Source organism: Zalophus californianus, chromosome 5 (genome assembly GCF_009762305.2).
Source record: "Zalophus californianus isolate mZalCal1 chromosome 5, mZalCal1.pri.v2, whole genome shotgun sequence".
In the NCBI taxonomy this organism is placed as follows: domain Eukaryota; kingdom Metazoa; phylum Chordata; class Mammalia; order Carnivora; family Otariidae; genus Zalophus; species Zalophus californianus.
In genome coordinates, this window is record NC_045599.1 from 113,955,287 (window position 1) to 113,974,369 (window position 19,083).

Below are 19,083 nucleotides of genomic sequence, written 5' to 3' on the forward strand. Positions count from 1 at the left end.
ATGTGAGTCATTTGATTTCCTGGGATAGACCAGTTTCTCCAGTCCTTCATTTCCTAACTGTCTTCTTGCAGACCATTTACATGTGCTCAGATACAAAGAATGAATTGAAAATAGAATTGTTGGTCTTGGGTCATAAAAATTATGTATACCTTTCCTGATGCAAGAATCAGGATATATATCTTGGTCTAAATATAATTTTTATGATTCTTAGATAGGTACACATAATTTTATATATATCAGAGAGATCTGAGTTCAGATTCTAGCTTCAACATCTCCTAGAAGTGTGAGCCTTAGAAAAAGGATGTACTTCAAAGCATATTGAGATGGTCAACTGATACCATTGTAAGTAAAGAGTTTATTTGTATTAAATTGCCAATTTCTTTAGCCACACTCTTCTCTTATAGGGATGGAAATACTTAGGCCCAGAGAGAAGATGTTTTCCAAGCCATTTCCTCAACTTCCTCCTGTCCTTCTGTCATTCTGTCTCTTCTCCAAATTGTAGCTGGTGGGCATGCCGAGAAATGAGGGAGAACCCTATTAGCTGTTAGTGAATTTTCCCCTACTTTCATGTGCAGAGGAAGCAAAAGGAAGATACTGGAGGAGAACAAACACATGGGAAAACCTACTGACAGAGAAGAAATGCAGAGATCCCACCACTTATTTGAACTAAGGATGGAGAAGATGAAGAAATATTACCTGAATGAGTTGCTGCAGAATGTAAGTCTGCTCTAGTCACCCTGAGGTCAGAGCTAGCCTTAAGTAAAGTGGCTATTTTATGAATCTGTGGCCAGGGGCATGCTGAGGACAGGGAGTAGCCTCCTAGCTCAGCTGAGTGACCACTTACTTGGCATGAAATTACTCTAATGGCTGTTTCCTACTTTGATCCCTCTCTTGAACCACCTCCTCTGGTGTTTCATGTCCCAGCAGGCAGGGAGAGATCTGAAGGTTCCACACTTGTGGTTTCTGGTTGTGGATCATGAGAACAAGAAGGACCAGCATCCTAAATATTTGACCACATTTGCAAAGGTTAATTGCTTACCACATTCCAGATGATCTGGTGGAGTTTCTTGCCTAATTCAAGGCTGATTCATCTTTCTGGTCTCTTCTGCCTCCTGAGGTCACTTAGTCCATTCTGCTTCTCAGAAGGTTTACCTGTTTTATCCTTGTAGGACATGATTTCTGACATCAGCCCAGGAAACTCGGGTACTGCAACCAGTAATCTTTGCAATACTCCAGCCTCCCAGTTTCTCCACTTGTTCCCCTCTACTTAAACATGGGAAAGCCTAAAAAATGTGCCATTAACTGGAAAATTTCTATCACACAGAACTTAAACTCTCTCAAGTAGTTAGCACGCCTTTTGCTGCTTTGTCTTTTCTTCTCAACCCGAGTCCCATAGTTTGACATTTAAAATTTAGCTTCTTGACATGGCCATACTCTCTTGACATCCTACCCTTTATTCTTTCCTCTTCCAAGCCAGAATAAACTCAACTTCCTATTTTCCTACTCCAGACCTCAGTTAATCATGGTTGGCCACCTAAACCTGCTAGACTCTTAAGAAAGCCTCTTATTTAATATCATGTTGCTAACTAGGCCACCCATCTCCATTTCATTTCTTTTCCTTTAATCCATTTTCTCCACTATCTGACCATATCTCCCCTATATGACTTTGAGTAGAAAAGCTCACCTCTTCTTTATTAAGTAGGGAAGCTTCAGGATGAACCAACTCCACTTTTCTTCTCTTTGCCTTGTAATTCTGGAAATTTTATCGTTTACTTTTCTTTCTATTTTTCTGCTTCTCTTCATATCAGCTTACGAGGGATCTACACATTCATCCATCCCTTTCTTTCTGCCAATACCTGGTTATGTGGTCTACACTCCTCATCACATTTATTCCTTATAATAATCCCATGAGGTTTATAGCATTGTGAGACTTGTATAAGAGAAAAAGAGACTGAAGCTTAGAAGAGTAAATTCATTTGCTGGAGCTAACTAGCTACTAAAGAGTGGTAATGAAGTAACTAGCTACTAATGGTCAGATATGGGATTCAAACACAGGTATGTTTAACTACAAAGCCCATGTTCACTTATTTTCTCTCATCTTAGAGAATGAATGTTCCCTTCAACTTATCTGTTAACTTATCTGTCGATCTTCTTAGACCAACACCATGAATGTCTTGTGTGATACTTTATGCTTTTCTTGGCAGCATCTTTGATTTTCCCCTCTTTGTCCCTCCTTCCAAAGGCAGTACTCTTAATCTCTCCATAATACTGCCTCCTAGGTAATTAGGTTGTGTCTAGTCCACCAAGACATAACCCTACTGGAATTTTGACAGGAGTCAATAACATCGTTATAAAGTATGTATAAAAACATACATAAAACATGTTAAAACATGATAAAAAAATCTCTTCATACATGAATATGACATGCCTTCTTTTCAACTTGCAGGGGAATTCTACTTGCTCAATGTATCGGAATTCCTAGAATACAATTTTTGAAACACAATCTGATCTTGTTGCCTTATTCAAATCTACCACTGGCTCTTTCTTGGTTATATTATGGGGTTATTATTTATGATAAAACTTGAATGTGACAAAATTTAACCTCTTATTTTATATAACTGAAATCAACTTGTTCATGAATATCCAAATTCTATCGGTAATAGACAAAAGTATCTTGGGGCCCTGTGACCTTGGGAGCAGGAGATAGAGGTTGAATGAAGTATGGATCATAAGAGTGAAGATAAGGGAAGAGGGTAATTAGGTTTGGGGATCCGCTTAGCACTAGTGTCAACCTTTCTAGTGTCTGTAGAAGCAGTTACTTTAGAAATTAAATTCAAGTGAGAAAAGAACACTGCCTGCACCTTTCAACTAAAGACAGTTTTATCTGTTGAAGATTCAGAGGTCTTTGGCTAATAATTACCTGTTGCTTCTCTGGAGCTCCATTTCCCTGGTTTTTCAAAGGCTTTGGAGATCCTTTGTATACCAGCATAAGGTTCGTTTTGCCAGTTAAAAAAGGCACTAACATTAAGAAGATGATCTCTCCTGATCTTTGTAGGAAAATGGTGGCTGGTGAAGTCAGATTTCTTCACCCATGTTTTAAAAAAAATAAGGCTTAATCTAAATCTGGAGAGTACATAAAATTGCCCAGTGCCTATGCCTGCAGTATAACTGGAAATCAGACAATATTATCTACTTTGCTTTGCATGCAATTAGGGAAGTACACTTCCAACACCAGCAACATTAACACAAAAGATAGAAAGATTACAGATGACTTGAATAACCCTACTTACCAACTTGACATAACTGAAATTTATAAAACTTCTGAATCTGTAGTAGGTATCATTTCCCTATTTTTACCACTAAGTACAAATGAAATACACATAAAATAAACATAAGAAGACAGTAAGGGGGGGAGAAAGCGGATTGGCTAGGGATCTGGGGACTTGAAGAATAATACGATAGTGAGTTTCCTGGGTTTTCTGTTTGCTTCATGTATCCAGACTTGGAGCTGAGGAAGATAGCAACCTGGAAACACCAGGAGGCACAGGTCTAAAAACCACCCTGACAAAAGCCTGTTCTTTCTAGCTGAAGGACCAAGAAAGGAGCACAAATGACTTTTTTGCCTCAAGACATTCTATCCAAGAAGCTATCATTCTCACTGGCCTGGGTTTGCAGCTGGGTTTCTTGTAGGATATGTTTCACAAATGGTGAAAAACGTAGGCAAACCATGGGTAGCTGGACCCTCTATAAGGCACTAATGTCTTGTCGACATATTCTTCCTTTTTGTTTAACTTGTAGGGTCTTATTCCTGATGGAACTAAGTAATGCATTCATTATTACTATTTCTATGTAATATTGTCCCATAGGTCTGCTCATGTCATTGACATTAACCAGACACCAACAGGTAGAAAAAAAGGAGGGCCAGAATTCGATTTGACTCTACCACTCCTTATTGATTACCCATTAAGTTCCAGGCTTTATACTAGGTCATAGAGATGGCCTGGTATCCATCCATTAAATTACTGCTCTCATAAATCTTAGAGTTTTATTAAAAGCAGGTGACAAGCAGAAATCCAAAAAAGTAGAAAGGTGGTCAGCTAGGAGATGTGGCAGTTGGTGAGGAAAACCTGAGTCATGTGTGGAACTAGTATCAGAAGAGTGAAAACCCATCCAACATAAGATAATTAAAAGAACAGAACACTTTCTTCTCTTTGCCTGAATAAAAACTGGGGAAATCAAAGGCTCATGTCTAAGAACATAATTGAGTCCTTACTAAAATGGTCTTTTTATTCAAAGATATTTGGCCTTTTTAAAAATTTCTGTCAGGATTAAAGTAGCATGCATGTTCTTAAGGCCTGAAAGAAAATAAGCTATATTCTGCTTAATAATGTGATATATTTTAGGGAAAGATGAGATTCTTGCAGTTAGAAGTTTTTAAAACTTCTTTATATGTTTGTATGTTTTTTTACATTATTTTTAATGCAACCCGTAGTAAGAAATAAATTTTATATTACAACCAAAACACAAATACACATACACTCACATATCTGAAACATCACAAAATCCTACTTAACACTGCGTGCAGTGCACTATGGTATTTTCTATCATATTCTATTTTCTTCTAGTTTATTCCGTGAAGATGCAGGTTGTAACCCACTTTGATTTTATTTTTTTATTTTTTTAAGATTTTATGTATTTATTCATGAGAGACAGAGAGACAGAGAGAGGCAGAGGGAGAAGCAGGCTCCCAGGGAGCAGGGAGCCCAATGCAGGACTCGATCCCAGGACCCTGGGATCACATGACCTGAGCCGAAGGCAAATGCTTAACCATCTGAGCCACCCAGGCGCCCACGCACTTTGATTTTAAAATGTATTTGTGAATCAGAGCCTTTAGTGTAAAAGATATTGGTTTAAAGAGTGAAAATTGTTATAAAAATTAATACTTGATCTTAACAGATGTGTGTGTGTGTGTGTGTGTGTGTGTTCATTCCTGGCAAATAGGCAACTCACACTGATTAGAATACTGAAAAGGAGAAATCCCCCAGTAAGACCACACCAGCTCTGAACCTCCTTCAATCTGTGGGATGTTAATGGTGAGTGGAGATTCCAAGCGGAGGAAAAACTGACACTTTGAAAGATAAGCCATAAATCAGAGGGAAGAGGAGCCAGGTTAAACAGTGGGCATAAATCCACCCAATGTGATTCCCTGGTGCAGGATCTTCTGACTTTCTGTCTGAGGAAACTCATGTATATACTGCAGTTGTAACTTTATCCTTTTATGCTGTATTTCCTTTTGAACAGTAAACCACTCTTTTATCAAGAAAGACATTTATCCATGTGCCTCCAAGTGTGATGGGTAGCATGCAATGAAGCCAAAGGATGGCCTCATTGGATTCAACTTGAGCAGATAGTGGGGCAGCAGGGACGTTGGAAAGGAGTGCTCTGTGCCAGGTTTCTGGGCAGAGATAATTGGTGAAGTGTGTGGATATGGCAGCATGGGGATGAAAATGACAGGAAAGGACAAACAATAATTTAGGAAAGCACTGAGGCAAAAATATGTTTTCCTTCTCATTTTTTTTAAAGATTTTATTTATTTGAGAGAGAGAGAGAGAGAGAGCACAAACAGGGGGAGCAGCAGAGGGATAGGGGAAAGCAGGCTCCCAAGGCTCGATCCCAGGGTCCTGGGATCATGACCTGCGCCAAAGGCAGACGCTTAACTGTCTGAGCCACCCAGGAGCCCCTGCTTCTCATTTTATGCTGGAGAAAAAAAAAAATAAAAGACCTTTGAAAATTAAAGCAGCAAACACTTGGGCTACACAAGGCTGAACTTCAGTCTCAAAGAAAAGGCGTTCCTGGTAATGTCAGCAAAGCATGGATTCTCCCCCAAGAAAACATATTAAGAAATTAGCTATTAAATGGTATGTAAGGTGGACCCTAAAGCGAATCAGGAGCACAATTATCATAATCAGAACCCATAACCAGAGTGGGAGAATGTGCAAAGCTGTCAAATTTGGAATCATCTAAACTGCACCTAGCGCTTTTTCAAAATCCATAACTAGGGTCAGCCTGAGCCTCATAATCTGGAGCGGAGCTAAACTTAAAGAGGGTTCGTTCAACATCTTAGCTAAGGGAGAGAGCAGTTATTTGGATGAGAAGTGGGCAGTCGGGACAGTGATGATCAACAGAGTAAGTTCAAACCTTGAAAAGCCCTACAGTAAGCTGGGGGTCCAGAGAGCTGTAGGCCTATCTTGTGATCTAGAAGGTACCAGCAACCTTGACGATAGATGGTGAGAAATGCTTTGGAGACTAGGATGAGTTTCATTGTGAAGATATTGTTTGAGATAACATGGGAACATCCAAGTAGATGGATGGGATTTGATCGCTAATGGGATTTGAGGGGCTTTTGGGGTACAGATAATGTCTGATTTCTTGGTCTGGGTGATGTTTAAATGGGTGTGTTGATTTTGTGAAATTCTTGTCTGTGCAAGTTACTATATATGTATGTGAAACATCAATACTATTTTATATTAAAAATCTTAGAAATACATTAAGATAATAAAGATTAGCCAATAAAACTTAGCAGTATGTCAAAGAATAGTTTACAGTGAAGAAGTAGGATTTATTACAAGAATGGAAGGACAGTTACATATTAGAAAGGAGATTACTATAATTTATTATATCAGTAGGTGAAAGGACAGTTACTATATAAATAATTGATGAATATTGGAAGTGAATTGAATAAAATCTCTGTATTTGAATATTCTTTGTAATAAATAGGAAAACGGTCAAAGATAAAAAAAATATTGTAAACATTTGAAGTTGGTGAAACTGCTGGTGAGTACATAAATTTGTAGAACTTTTAAACTCTCCAATGAGAATTCATCATAAAGTTGTTTCCAGGAGCACCTGCGTGGCTCGGTCAGTTAAGCATCTGCTTTTGGCTCAGGTCATGATCCTGGGATCCCAGGATCTCACCCCACATTGAGCCCCATGTCAAGCCCCATGTCCAGCTCCCTGCTCAGAGTGGAGTCTGCGTCTCCCTCTGACCCTCACTCTACTTGCTTTCTCTCTCACTCTCTCTCTCAAATAAATAAATAAAATCTTTTAAAAAAATGTTGTTTCCATAAATATTTATAACAGGAATTTTTGTGACACTGCAAAATGGAAATCATCTTACAGAGGGTTGGTCATATTTTTGTTTATCTATAAATGAAAAAATAAGCAACTATTAAAAATAATATTGTAAAAGAATATTTATTGACATGGAACTATTTCATATACTGTGTGACATATAAGTTTACACATAGAATAATGTAAATTTTAATATAACATATAACAGAAATAATGTGCAAGGTGGGTAAAAACAACTTTCAATAAAATTGTATGTAAAAAATATAGTGACAAATTCTGAATTGTTAACAATGGTTAGTACTAGTTCTTAAGATTATGTATAACTTTGTATGTATTTTGAATTTGTGCCTTTTTATGTTTGTTTTCTGCATTGAAGAGGTATTACTGTATAATCTCAAAAGTGCAATGATGGCTACCTTGTGTTTTTTCTTTTTTTTTTTTAAGGATTTTATTTATTTATGTGACAGAGAGACACAGCGAGAGAGGGAACACAAGCAGGGGGAGTGGGAGAGGGAGAAGCAGGCCTCCCGCTGAGCAGGGAGCCCAATGCTGGGCTCGATCCCAGGATCCCGGGATCATGACCTGAGCCGAAGGCAGACGCCCAACGACTGAGCTACCCAGGTGCCCCGTGTTTTTTCTTATTAGAGAAGTAGGGAGGGTGTTGGATCAAAGAAAACACATGAACAGAGGCAAAGGCCACGATTTAAATTTTTTTTTAATTTGAATGTAACTGACACCCAATGTTGCATTAGTCTCAGGTATAGAGCATAGTGATCCAATATCGCTATACGTTATGCTGTGCTCCCACAGTTGTAGCTTCCACCTGTCACCATACAACACTGTTACGACATCATTGACTGTATTCCCCATGCTTTGTCTTTTGTTCCCATGACTTATTCACTCCATAACCAGAAACCTGTACCTCAGCCCTCCCCTTCCCCCATTTTGCCTATCCCTCTGGCAACCAGTTTGTTCTCTGTATTTATAGGGTGGATTCTGCTTGTTGTTTGTTTATTCATTTGTTTTGTTTTTTTTAGATTCCACAAATAAGTGAAATCATATGGTATTTGTCTTTCTCAGTCTGACATATTTCTCTTAGCATAATGCCCTCTAGGTCCATCCATGGCAAGACCTCACAAATGGCAATGGCAAATGGCAAGATCTCATCTTTTTTATGGCTACATAACACTCCATTTTATTATATTTATATATATAATACATATATATATTACACTATATATCACATCTTCTTTATTCACTCATCTATCAACAGACACTTAGGTTACTTCCATATCTTGTTTATTGTAAATAGTGCGGCAATAAACATTGAGGTGCATGTATCTTTCTTTTGTTTTTTTCTAAAATTTAAATTTAATTAATTAACCTATAGTGTATTTTTAGCTTCAGAGGTAGAGTTTAGTGATTCATCTGTTGCATGTAACACCCAGTGCTCCTTACATCAAGTGCCTTCCTTAATGCCCATCACCCAGTTACTCCATCCCCCCACCTCCCTCCGCTCCATCAACCTTCAGTTTGTTTCCTATAGTTGAGTCTCATGGGATTTGTCCCCCTCTCTGATTTCGTCTGATTTTTTTGAATTAATGTTTTCATTTTCTTTAGGTAAATATCCAGTTTAATATCTTAACCAACGTGCTGCTTAACCTTTGGCTATAGTCAAAAGGAATGTGACTATCTCCTAGTGAGTGGATGTTAGTGAACTATCAGATCACTTCTGCTCCAGTCTTAATGAAACTGCTTCAGAAATATCTCTGTTGTTATCCTCCTGGGAGCACTGATGGGAACTTTGGGTTTTTCCAACAGGAAGGGAAATTGGGAAGGCTATAGAAAAGGTACAATTTTAAATGCAAGGTCAAGGTAGCTGTCAGTTACTTGCAGGTGACCTTTAGGCTAACTGAAAAGCCAGGCCAAATGCCCTGATGCTAAAGTAGGAGTGGCATGTTATGAAGCAAGGAAGGACCAGTGTGTGAGGGAGATGGGAGAGAGTGGTGGGATACAAGTTCAGCTCACAGTCAAAGAGAAAGGATCACTCTGACATCAGATGACTCAGCAAAAGTGGTGAAGTGAGCATAGCCAACTGTCAAACGCTTTGAGGCATTGTAAAGACTTTGACTTTTATAGTTAGAGAGTTGGGAAGCCATTAGGTGATTTGAACAGAGGAAATATTGTTAAAAGACATTTTTCTAAATGCTAGAATAAATAAGGAGAGGAATAGCAAGATTCAGGAGAGCAGCTAGGAGATATATTAGTGTTTAAGAAAGGAATTCCAGCACCTGCTAGGGGTGATGAAGATAAGGCATTGATTTCTTACAATCTTTCATTGTGAAGAAAGTTGGACAGGATTGACCTTCTGATAAATTTGCTACCTTACTCCTCAGAGTGTTCAGAAGCCATACCACAGCTGACTAAAGAGTCAGTGAGTGATAAAGATACAAAGGGAGTGATGGTAGAAAAGGAACAGAAAGCCAGCGGGGAATATGAGTAATGGTAAGCTGCTATCATTCACTGTATTTATTAAACAAGTCAAACTTGAAAAAATCCTCATTCTCAACAACTCAGTCAATACATATGTAGAAAGCAGTACCTCTCAGGCTTATCATAGTATGGCCCACATAGAAAATATTGTTTATAAGGTAGAGCAAAGAGATAAGGTTACTTGCCACCGGTGGCAATCAGCCTGAAGGGTCCAGGCACCCGAGGTCATGGTGCCATCCAAAAGAATCAACATTTCATCAATGTTCCATAATATACATGTCAATAATTCATTTGATGACTGTAGTCCTATTCTGCCCCTCAGCCACAGAGATCAGCAGCAACAGCCCAGGCCTCCAGTGTCCACACATAGTATCAGGTTGGTGCAAAAGCTCTGCGTTACCTAGGAGTTCATGCTGACAGGTGCAACTGGCCACCTTCCTTTCGATATTCCCACCTCTAACTCTTTCCCCTCCAAACTCCCCAGGCTGCTTCTTCCCAATGTTGCATGCATTTAAGAATTAAAGGTGACTTTGACTAGAGGAGGTCCCAGATTTGGTGGTAGCAATGAGAGTGCATTCCAAAGGTTCTGTCTAGGACTCTCTGCCTTTAGACTTATCTCCACCTCTCTTATAGCCACCAGGAAGAACTCAGATGAGGGCCTGACTTTAGATCTTCCTTCATATACATTATCAGACAGAATTCATGGAAACACGGGTTCTCACACCAAATCACTTAGACTCCTAAGAAGTATCATCACTGTAAAAAACCAGAATACTATAAACCAATAAAAAAAATTTATTCCAAAATAAGTATAACTTAAATAAGGATATTAGCTTGGATTTTTAGATATATATATATATAGAACTTTAGAGCAAATTAACAAAATAAACTCTCTTTTTAAGCACACAGTGAACATTTATAAAACTAGACTATCTTTTAGGTCATAAAGGAAGCCTCAGTAAATTCCAAGGCATCACAGACTGTGTAGTCTGAAATACATATGGTAATATGTATTATCCATATGCTTGCAAATTAATGAATATTCTCTGAGTTAATAAGAGAATCTTGATGGGAATTGCACAATATTTAATACTTATGACAAAGAAAATATTCATATTCATATTTTTTTAAGTTTTATTTATTTATTTGACAGAGAGCAGCAGAGGGAGAGGGAGAAGCGGACTCCCTGCTGAGCAGGGAGCCCGGTGTGGGACTCAATCCCAGGACCCTGGGATCATGACCTGAGCTGAAGGAAGTCGTTTAACTGACTGAGCCACCCAGGTGCCCAAAAATATTCATATTAATGTAAGCATATTGTTGTAGCAAATAATCCTAAAATGCAAAATGACTCAATATACACAATAGACATATATATATCCTCATTCATATAAACAATTAAAAGTGGTTCCAGATGTTGGGGAAGTAGCGTTCTCTTCCATACAATTATTCAGAGAGATGAAGTGGAGGCCCTTCGATCTTCCAACAGGTAGCTTTCATACATGCAATAGCACGACGAATCTTACATTGAGATGAGGAAATGAAACCAGAAATAAAAGAGGGCATGCTGTACTTTTATATAAAGTGCAAAACAGGTGGAACCAATCTATGGTATTTGATGCCAGGATAGTTGTTATCTTGGGAGTTAGTGAGTAGGAGGGAATAAAAGTGGGGAGGGCTTTAGGGATTCTGGTAACATTTTGGTTCTTGAACAGGTTGCTGATTACATGGATACTGTAGAGGACACTGGCGTGCTTCACCCAGATGCCTTTTACCAATTAAATCTTTACTGCTCTTCCCCAGATTTGATATATTTTGCTTGTTATGATTTGTACCTACAACCTTCTTTAGAGTACTACCTTTACTGGCTACTAGTGCTACTTTGGATGTTCCAGAAGCTAAAAGTGCTAGGAGTTTACATTCCCTTGTAGCAAGCTCCGTGTAATGAGTGAGTAGTGCAGGAGTATGGCAGCACAGATTTCTTGGTTCAGCAGAACACATTTCTGCCTTCAGCAGAGTGTAATTTACACTCCCCATGGAATGAAGCTATATCTGGAAATTCACATAAAATTGCACCTTTGCTCTACTTGTTTCTCCACCTTATTCAATTCCTCCACTCTTTAACTAATCTCTTCCAGGAGCATTTCCTCAATAAACACCAGCACATGAATCAACATATTAAGATCTTCCAGGGAGACCAGTCTATGACAGTAGGTGCCATCGTGATCCTAGGAAGCAGATTATAGGGATGTGGTTCTGGAATTGGCTATCTGGCACACCAAACGGCAATGAGTAACTCGTTCGTGCCTGGTAGTAAATAGTGCTGATGTCCCATGGCATGCTGTAACAATGTAATTTTAAAGTTTTCCCCTGTGCTGAGTGTGACAAGATATAGATGGAAGGGTATCCCCTGGCTTATGCAATATCTCTGATGTTTGGGAAGTGTAGGAAAATGGTAATTATGACTCTGAGACTGGGTGGTGGTGGTTAAGTCTCATCAATACCTGAAAGGAGAAAATGTTAGGCTCAGGTTGGTCAACGACTAATTTAAGGAAAAGTTTAGGGTCAGAGGTCATCTACTGCCACTTTAAAGAAAATTCATCTCCTGCAACTGGAAGAAAGATCAAGATAATAACCAAGCATAGAGCTTAATTGTAACAGAAAGGCAATGTGGCATTGTAGGGCCACAAGCACTTATGCAACTTACTTTTGCCTTCAGAACCTGCTCAAATCTGATCTTGTATACAGTCTCCATGTCTTGATGTTGGGGAGACCTGCACTCCATTTGAGGACATTAATATTATTTCATATTTCATATTCAAATTATATATATGAATATATATATGAATTTGAATATATATATGTTTTTAATTTTTGTTTTGCTTCTGCCCTACCTCTCTCTCCTACACTCATGCTTAGCCTAATGTCTCTCTCTCTATATACAATTGGTAAAGAGCTTCATTGCTCAGAATGAAGTCATCATGTCAGTGATAAAACACCCTGAGATGAATTATTGGCTTCAGAAAATCACTGTTCATAAGGAACAAAGATTTATGATTATATTTATTAATGCCAATGTTTTATGGATTGAGAGGAGGGAAGTTCCAGGGAAGAAATATCTGACTTTGACGTTGGTGATAGTTCAGGAGAGTGACTATGGATCTTGTCCTGCCACCCCATCAACCATGGGGAGGGATTAATATCAAGAGGGTTTGCTGAATTCAGACATGTTTGAGTATTTAAGAGTATTTTAAGAGAAAATCTGTGTCTCAATTTTTGTTCAGGGTACTGGAAGCCAGCAAGTCATCACAAAATTCCTGAGCCCATTATGGCATAGAAGTGTTGGGTAGAGCCTCCTGCGTGGAGTGTCTAGATTGATGGACCCGAGGATAGGCTTACAGTGTCACTGTCCACGTAATTGGGTATCCGAAGCACCCAAACATTATCTCCATTTGGTAAAGAGTGGTGAGGATCAGAACATGAGAGCCAGTGGATATGGTCTAAGCCAGGATGAAGGTATGACTTCCATTTACATAATACAGTTTTATAGAATACTTTTAGGTTCACAGCAACATTCAGCAAAAGGTAGAAAGGCTTCCTGTATACTCCCTGCCTCCACACATGCCTAGCCTCTCTCATTCTCAACGTCCCCAGCCAGAGCAGTAGGTTTGTTATGAACCTACACTAATACATCATTATTACATAGAGCCTATAGTTTACTTTGTGGGTTCACTCTTGGTGTTCTGCATTCCATGTGTTCAGACATCCAAATGAGTGTGAAGTGGTATCTCATCGTGATTTTAGTTTGTATTTGGCTGGTTATTCCTAATGATGTTGATTATGTTTTCATGTGCTTATTGGCCATTTCCAGATCTAATTGAAGAAATATCTGTTCATGTCATTTGCCCATTTTTAAAATGGGTTTGTCTTTTTTTTTTTTAAGATTTTATTTATTTATGTGACAGAGAGAGACACAGCAAGAGAGGGAACACAAGCAGGGGGAGCGGGAGAGGGAGAAGCAGGCTTCCCGCCGAGCAGGGAGCCTGACGCGGGGCTCAATCCCAGGACCCTGGGACCATGATCTGAGCCGAAGGCAGACGCTTAACGACTGAGCCACCCAGGCGCCCCTTTTTGTCTTTTTTTTTTTTAAATGAAACTTTATTTTCCAGAATGGTTTTAGATTCATAGCAAAATTGAGAGGCAAATGCAGAGATTTCCTATATACTCCCTTCCCCCACACATGCATAGCCTCCCTCATTATCAATGTCCCTCACCAAAGCTGTGCATTTGATATAGTTGACGAAACTACATTGACCCATCATAATCACCCAAAGTCCATAGTTTACAGGAATGTTTATTCTTGGTGTACATTCTATGGATTTGGACAAATGTATAATGACTTGTATTCATCATTATGACACACAGAATATTTTCACTTTCCTAAAAATGCTCTTTGTTCCACCTATTCATCCCTTCCTCCCCCAGCTCCTGACAACCACTGATCTTTTTACTGTCCACATAGTTTTGCCTTTCCTAGAATGTCATGGGGTTGGAATCACATAGTATATATCCTTTTCAGATTGGCTTCCTTCTTTTAGTAACATACGTTTAAGTTCCTCCATGTTTGTTCATGACTTAATAGCTCATTTGTTTTTGGATCTGAATAATATTCCATCATCTGGATGTACCAGTTTATCCATTCGTCACTGATGGACATTTTGGTTGCTCCCAAGTTTTGGAAATTTTGAATAAAGCTGCTATAACCATTGGTGTGCAGGTTTTTGTGTGGAAATAAGTTTTCAACTCCTGTGGGTAAATACCAAGAAGCATGGTTGCTGGATCATATGGATGACAGTTCTTCATCAGATGTATCTTTTGGAACTATTTTCTCCCAGTCTGAGACCTGTCTTCTTATTTTCTTGAAATTGTCATTTGCAGAACAGCAGTTTTTAATTTTCATGAAGTCCAGCTTATCAATTACTGTTTTCACAGATCAGACCTTTGTGTTGTGTCAGATATTTTTCCTCAGTCATGTCCAATCTATTAATAAGCTCACTACCTTTATTCAACTTAGAATTGGGAGTCCTATCCAGAACAATTAGGCAAGAAAAAGAAATAAAAATTATCCAAATTAGAAAGGAAGAGAATACTGCCGCTATTTGCAGATGACATGATATTATATGTAGAAAACACTCAAAACTAGGTAAAAAACTATTAGAACTAATAAACAAATTTAGTGAGGTTGCAGGATACAAAATCAATACACAAAAACTTTTGCATTTTTATATACTTATAATGAACTGTCAGAGAAAATAAGAAAACAATCCCATTTACAATTGAATCAAAAAGAATAAAATACCTAGGACTAAATTTAAGGAAGTGAAAGGTGTGTATATTGAAAACTAGAAGACATTAAGGAAAGAAATTGAAGAAGACACAAATAAATGGAAGTGTGTTCCATGCTTATGGATTAGAAGAATTAATATTGTTAAAATGTCCATACTGCTCAAACCAATATATAGACTCAATGCAATCTCTATTAAAATTCCAATGACAGGGGCACTTGGGTGGCTCAGTTGGTTAGTGTTTAACTCTTGATTTCGGCCTAGGTCATGATCTGGGGGTTGTGGGATCAAAACCTGCATCAGGCTCCTTGCTCAAGCGGGGAGTCTGCTGGAGATTTTCTCTCTCTCTCTCCTCCTCTCCCCCTCCCCTCTCATATTCTCCCTCTCTCTCTCTCCTCTCTCAAATAAATAAATAAATCCAAAAAAAATTCCAATGACATTTTTCACAAAAATAGAAGAAACAATCCTAACATTTGTGTGAAGCCATAAACAACCCCAAAAAGCCAAAACAATCTTGAAAAAGAAGAAAAAAGCTGGAGGTATCATGCTCCCTGATTTCAAATGCTATTACAAAGTTGCAGTAATTAAAACAGTATGGTATTGGCATAAAAACAGACACATAGATCAATAGAATAGAATAGGGGGCCCAGAATAAACCCATGCATGTATGGTCAATTAGTTTATGACAAAGGAGCCAAGAATATACAATGGGGAAAGAACAGTCTCTTCAATAAATGGTGTTGGAAAAATTGGACAGCCACATGGAAAAGAACGAAACTGGATCACTATCTTACACCATACACAAAAAATTAACTCAAAATGAAATAGACTTGAGTGTAATATCTGAAACCATAAAAGTCCTTGAAGACAACATGGGTGATAAGCTCTTTTGCATGGGACTGGTGATGATTTTTAAATCTGACACCAAAAGCAAATGCAGTAAAAACAAAAATAAACAAGTGGGACTACATCAAACTGAATAACTTCTGCACAGCAAAGGGAACAATCAACAAAATGAAAAGGCAATCTACTGAATGAAGAACATCTTTTAGCGTTTTTTGAATATGGATCTGCTGGCAATAAATTCCTTTAGTTTTTGTTTTGTTTAATTTCAGCTTCAATTTTGAATAAGAATGGCTTTTACTAGACATTCTTGGTTGATTAATTTTTCCCTTGAGCACTTTGTATATGTTACCCCACTGCCTTCTGGCCCCATTTTTTTCTGCTGCAAAGTTAGCTGGTAATCCTATTGGATGTTACTTGTAAATGTCCTTTTTCTCTTGCTGTTTCAAGATTTTTTCTTGTCTTTGACTTTCAACATTTTTACCATGGTGTGTGTATTTGTGGTCTTTTTGTAGTTTATCCTACTTGGTATTTGTTGAGCTTCCTTGATGTTGAGGTTGTTTTCTTCACAAACTTGGGCAGTTTTCAGACACTGTTTCTTCGGTTGTTGTCTCCCTCTCTCCTCTCCTTTCCTCTGGTATGGCTATTATACAACTATTAGTGTGCCACATGGTGTCCCACATCTCTCCGGGGCTCTGTTCGTTTTTCTTTATTTCTTCTTTTCTCTGTTCAGCTTACATAATGTCTATTGATGTATCTTCAAATTCGCTAATTATTTCTTCTGCCAGCTCAAATCTACTATTGTTCCCTTCTAGTGAATGTTTTATTTCAGCAGTTGTACCTTTTAATTTCCAGAATTTCCACTTCCCTCTCTTTATTGATATTCTTTATTTGAGGTGGCATTGTTGTCATACCTCCCATTACTTCTTTAATCAACCTTCCCCTTAGTTCTGAAATATTAATAATGACTTTTAAAAATTTTCTGGCTAAATCCAACATCTGGTCTCTCTCACAGGCAATTCTCTTGCTTGCCTTTTTTTTTTCCATTGTGATGGGTCATGCTTTCCTGTTTCTTTGCATGCCTTCTAATTTTTTGCTAGAAACCAAACATATTGTAATGACTCTGTAGTGTTTCTGGGTACTGCTTCCCTCACGAGGATTGTTTCTCTTATTTGCTTGTTTATTTGTTTAGTGATAGCCTGGATAGTTGTAGTGCCATTTACTCCCCTGTCTCCCCTTAAATGTTAAGTCTTTGATGCTACTTTTTAAGGAGGCAAAACTTTGGGTATGCCTACAGTTACCTTGAATGACAGTGGTACAGATTGGGCCTCTTCCACTCTGTCTCTGAATAGACCCATCTGTTATGCTCCACTAATTGCCAGCGGATCACTCTATTGTTTACAACAATGTCTTGGGACATAAATACCTCTACAAACTAATCTAATAAAATAGTATTTCCTTGCATGGAATATTCCCTGAGGTCAGTGTTTTATATTTATTCTTACCACAGGAAAGCTCCTCCCAGCTGTCTTCTTCCTGATTTGTCTCCTGAAAACTAGCTAACCTGTAGTCTAGGCTGTATCTTCATTAAGTCGATAAATCTCCTAATTCCCTTTACAGTAACCCCCGATGGTTTTTGAAAGAGCTCTGAAAGAGCTGCAAATGAAGTCAGTTCCTTTGGGAAGAGATCCAGAGCTATCTGTTTTATGGCCTGCTTCACCTCCCTGGCAAAACCCCTGAACCAAATCTCTGGAGCTGGGTGTGAGGACAATGACAAACTTTCCTCAGAGTGACACCCATTTTTTAGGACCTGACCACTCAGGGGAGGAGTAGCAGTAGCCTCAGGTTCACTTCGTTTGCCTCTCCTGGTGTAGGACTATCACCTCATGAACTGGGGGAAGGGCCATAGGTGTGCAGTATTCACTGTAAGCCACACCCCAGGCAGAGTTTCCATTCCACAACAAGGAGTTGGGTGAAAGAGGGAGCCCCCAATTCTAGAATTCACTCACTCAGGAATTAGCCTCAGCAGCAGACAGATGGAAGTAAGAAGAGAAGTGCTGAAGTCCCGCTCTTCCTCAGAAGAAAACCCTCCAGCTTGGAGCTGGGTAAAGAGATATTCCTGTGTTCTTGGATAAAGCAGTCTGGAATGGAGTCTCCACCTTATTGACTGGGGGGAAAGGGAAAGGGAGAAGCCCCTTGGTTCAGATACTGCAGACTCTTGCCTTTCTTATGAATTTTTATAGATTTTTTTTTTTTTAGTACATGTTTCTTCATTTGCTGTTTGCTCTTAAACCATTTCCATAGACTTGACTAAAAAAGAAATTATACCAATTTCGCTGGAGAATGGGTCAGCAGAATTTCTCATGCTATCATTTCAGAAGTTGATTGCACTTTGTTTTTTCATATGGATGTAAAATACTGTCTGATATTACTTTCTTTCATCTAAAAATATTTCCATTAATGTTTCTTGTAAGTCAAGACGAAGGTCTTATAACAACAGTATTTTTCTTTCTGAAAATGTCTTTATTTTGCCTTTATTTTGTTAAGGTCATTATTCTGAGAATAAGATTCTTAGTTGGAGCTTATTTTCTTCTTTTATTACTTGGAATATGTTAAGCCACCACCTTTGGCTACCATATTTTCTGATGGGAAGTTAGCAGTTAATTATATTTTTATTCTTCTATATGTGATGGGTCATTTTTCTCTTGCTGCTTTCAGTATTCTCTCTTTATCTTTGACTTTCAGTATTTTGAATATGATGTGTCTGGATTTAGATTTTTTTTTTGTATTTACCCTAATTGTAGTTCACTGTCCTAGATATGTAGAATAGTGTTTTTAAAATAAAATCTGAGAATTTTTCAGTTTTTATTCCAATAATATGTTTCTGCTCTGTTCTCTCTCTCATATTATTCTGCTACTCCTATTATGCATATGTTGGTGCATTTAATGGTGTTCAAGACTTCTTTGATATTGGGGTCAATTTATCTTATTGTTTTATTTTCTGTTCTTTAGATTTCTTACTGTCTATTGATCTAACCTCAGTTCACTGATACTTTCTTCTTCCAGCTCAAGTCTACTGTGAATTTTTAAGTTTGGTTATTGTATTTTTCAATAACAGAAATTCTATTTATTTATTTCAAATAAGTTTGTATCTTAATGATATTCTCTATTTGATGAAATATTGTCATACCATTCTTTAATTCCATAGAGTTTTCCTTAGATCCTTAATTATATTATAAAAGCTACTTTAAATTTTTTTGTTAGGTCCAATATC

At 38.1% G+C, this 19,083-nt stretch overlaps 1 protein-coding gene across 5 annotated transcripts in view; it reads left to right on the forward strand.

Annotated features, from left to right (window-relative positions):
• The window catches only part of LOC113929356 (sperm-associated acrosin inhibitor-like), a 135,554-nt gene that overhangs the window by 74,740 nt on the left and 41,731 nt on the right, over nucleotides 1-19,083 (forward strand). For all 5 annotated transcript variants that reach the window (XM_035727731.1, XM_035727729.1, XM_035727728.1 and 2 more), the window contains one exon: nucleotides 576-717. In XM_035727731.1, coding sequence (XP_035583624.1) covers nucleotides 701-717 — 17 coding nt within the window. In that variant the 5' untranslated portion in view covers nucleotides 576-700. The remainder of the gene's footprint in view (nucleotides 1-575; nucleotides 718-19,083) is intronic.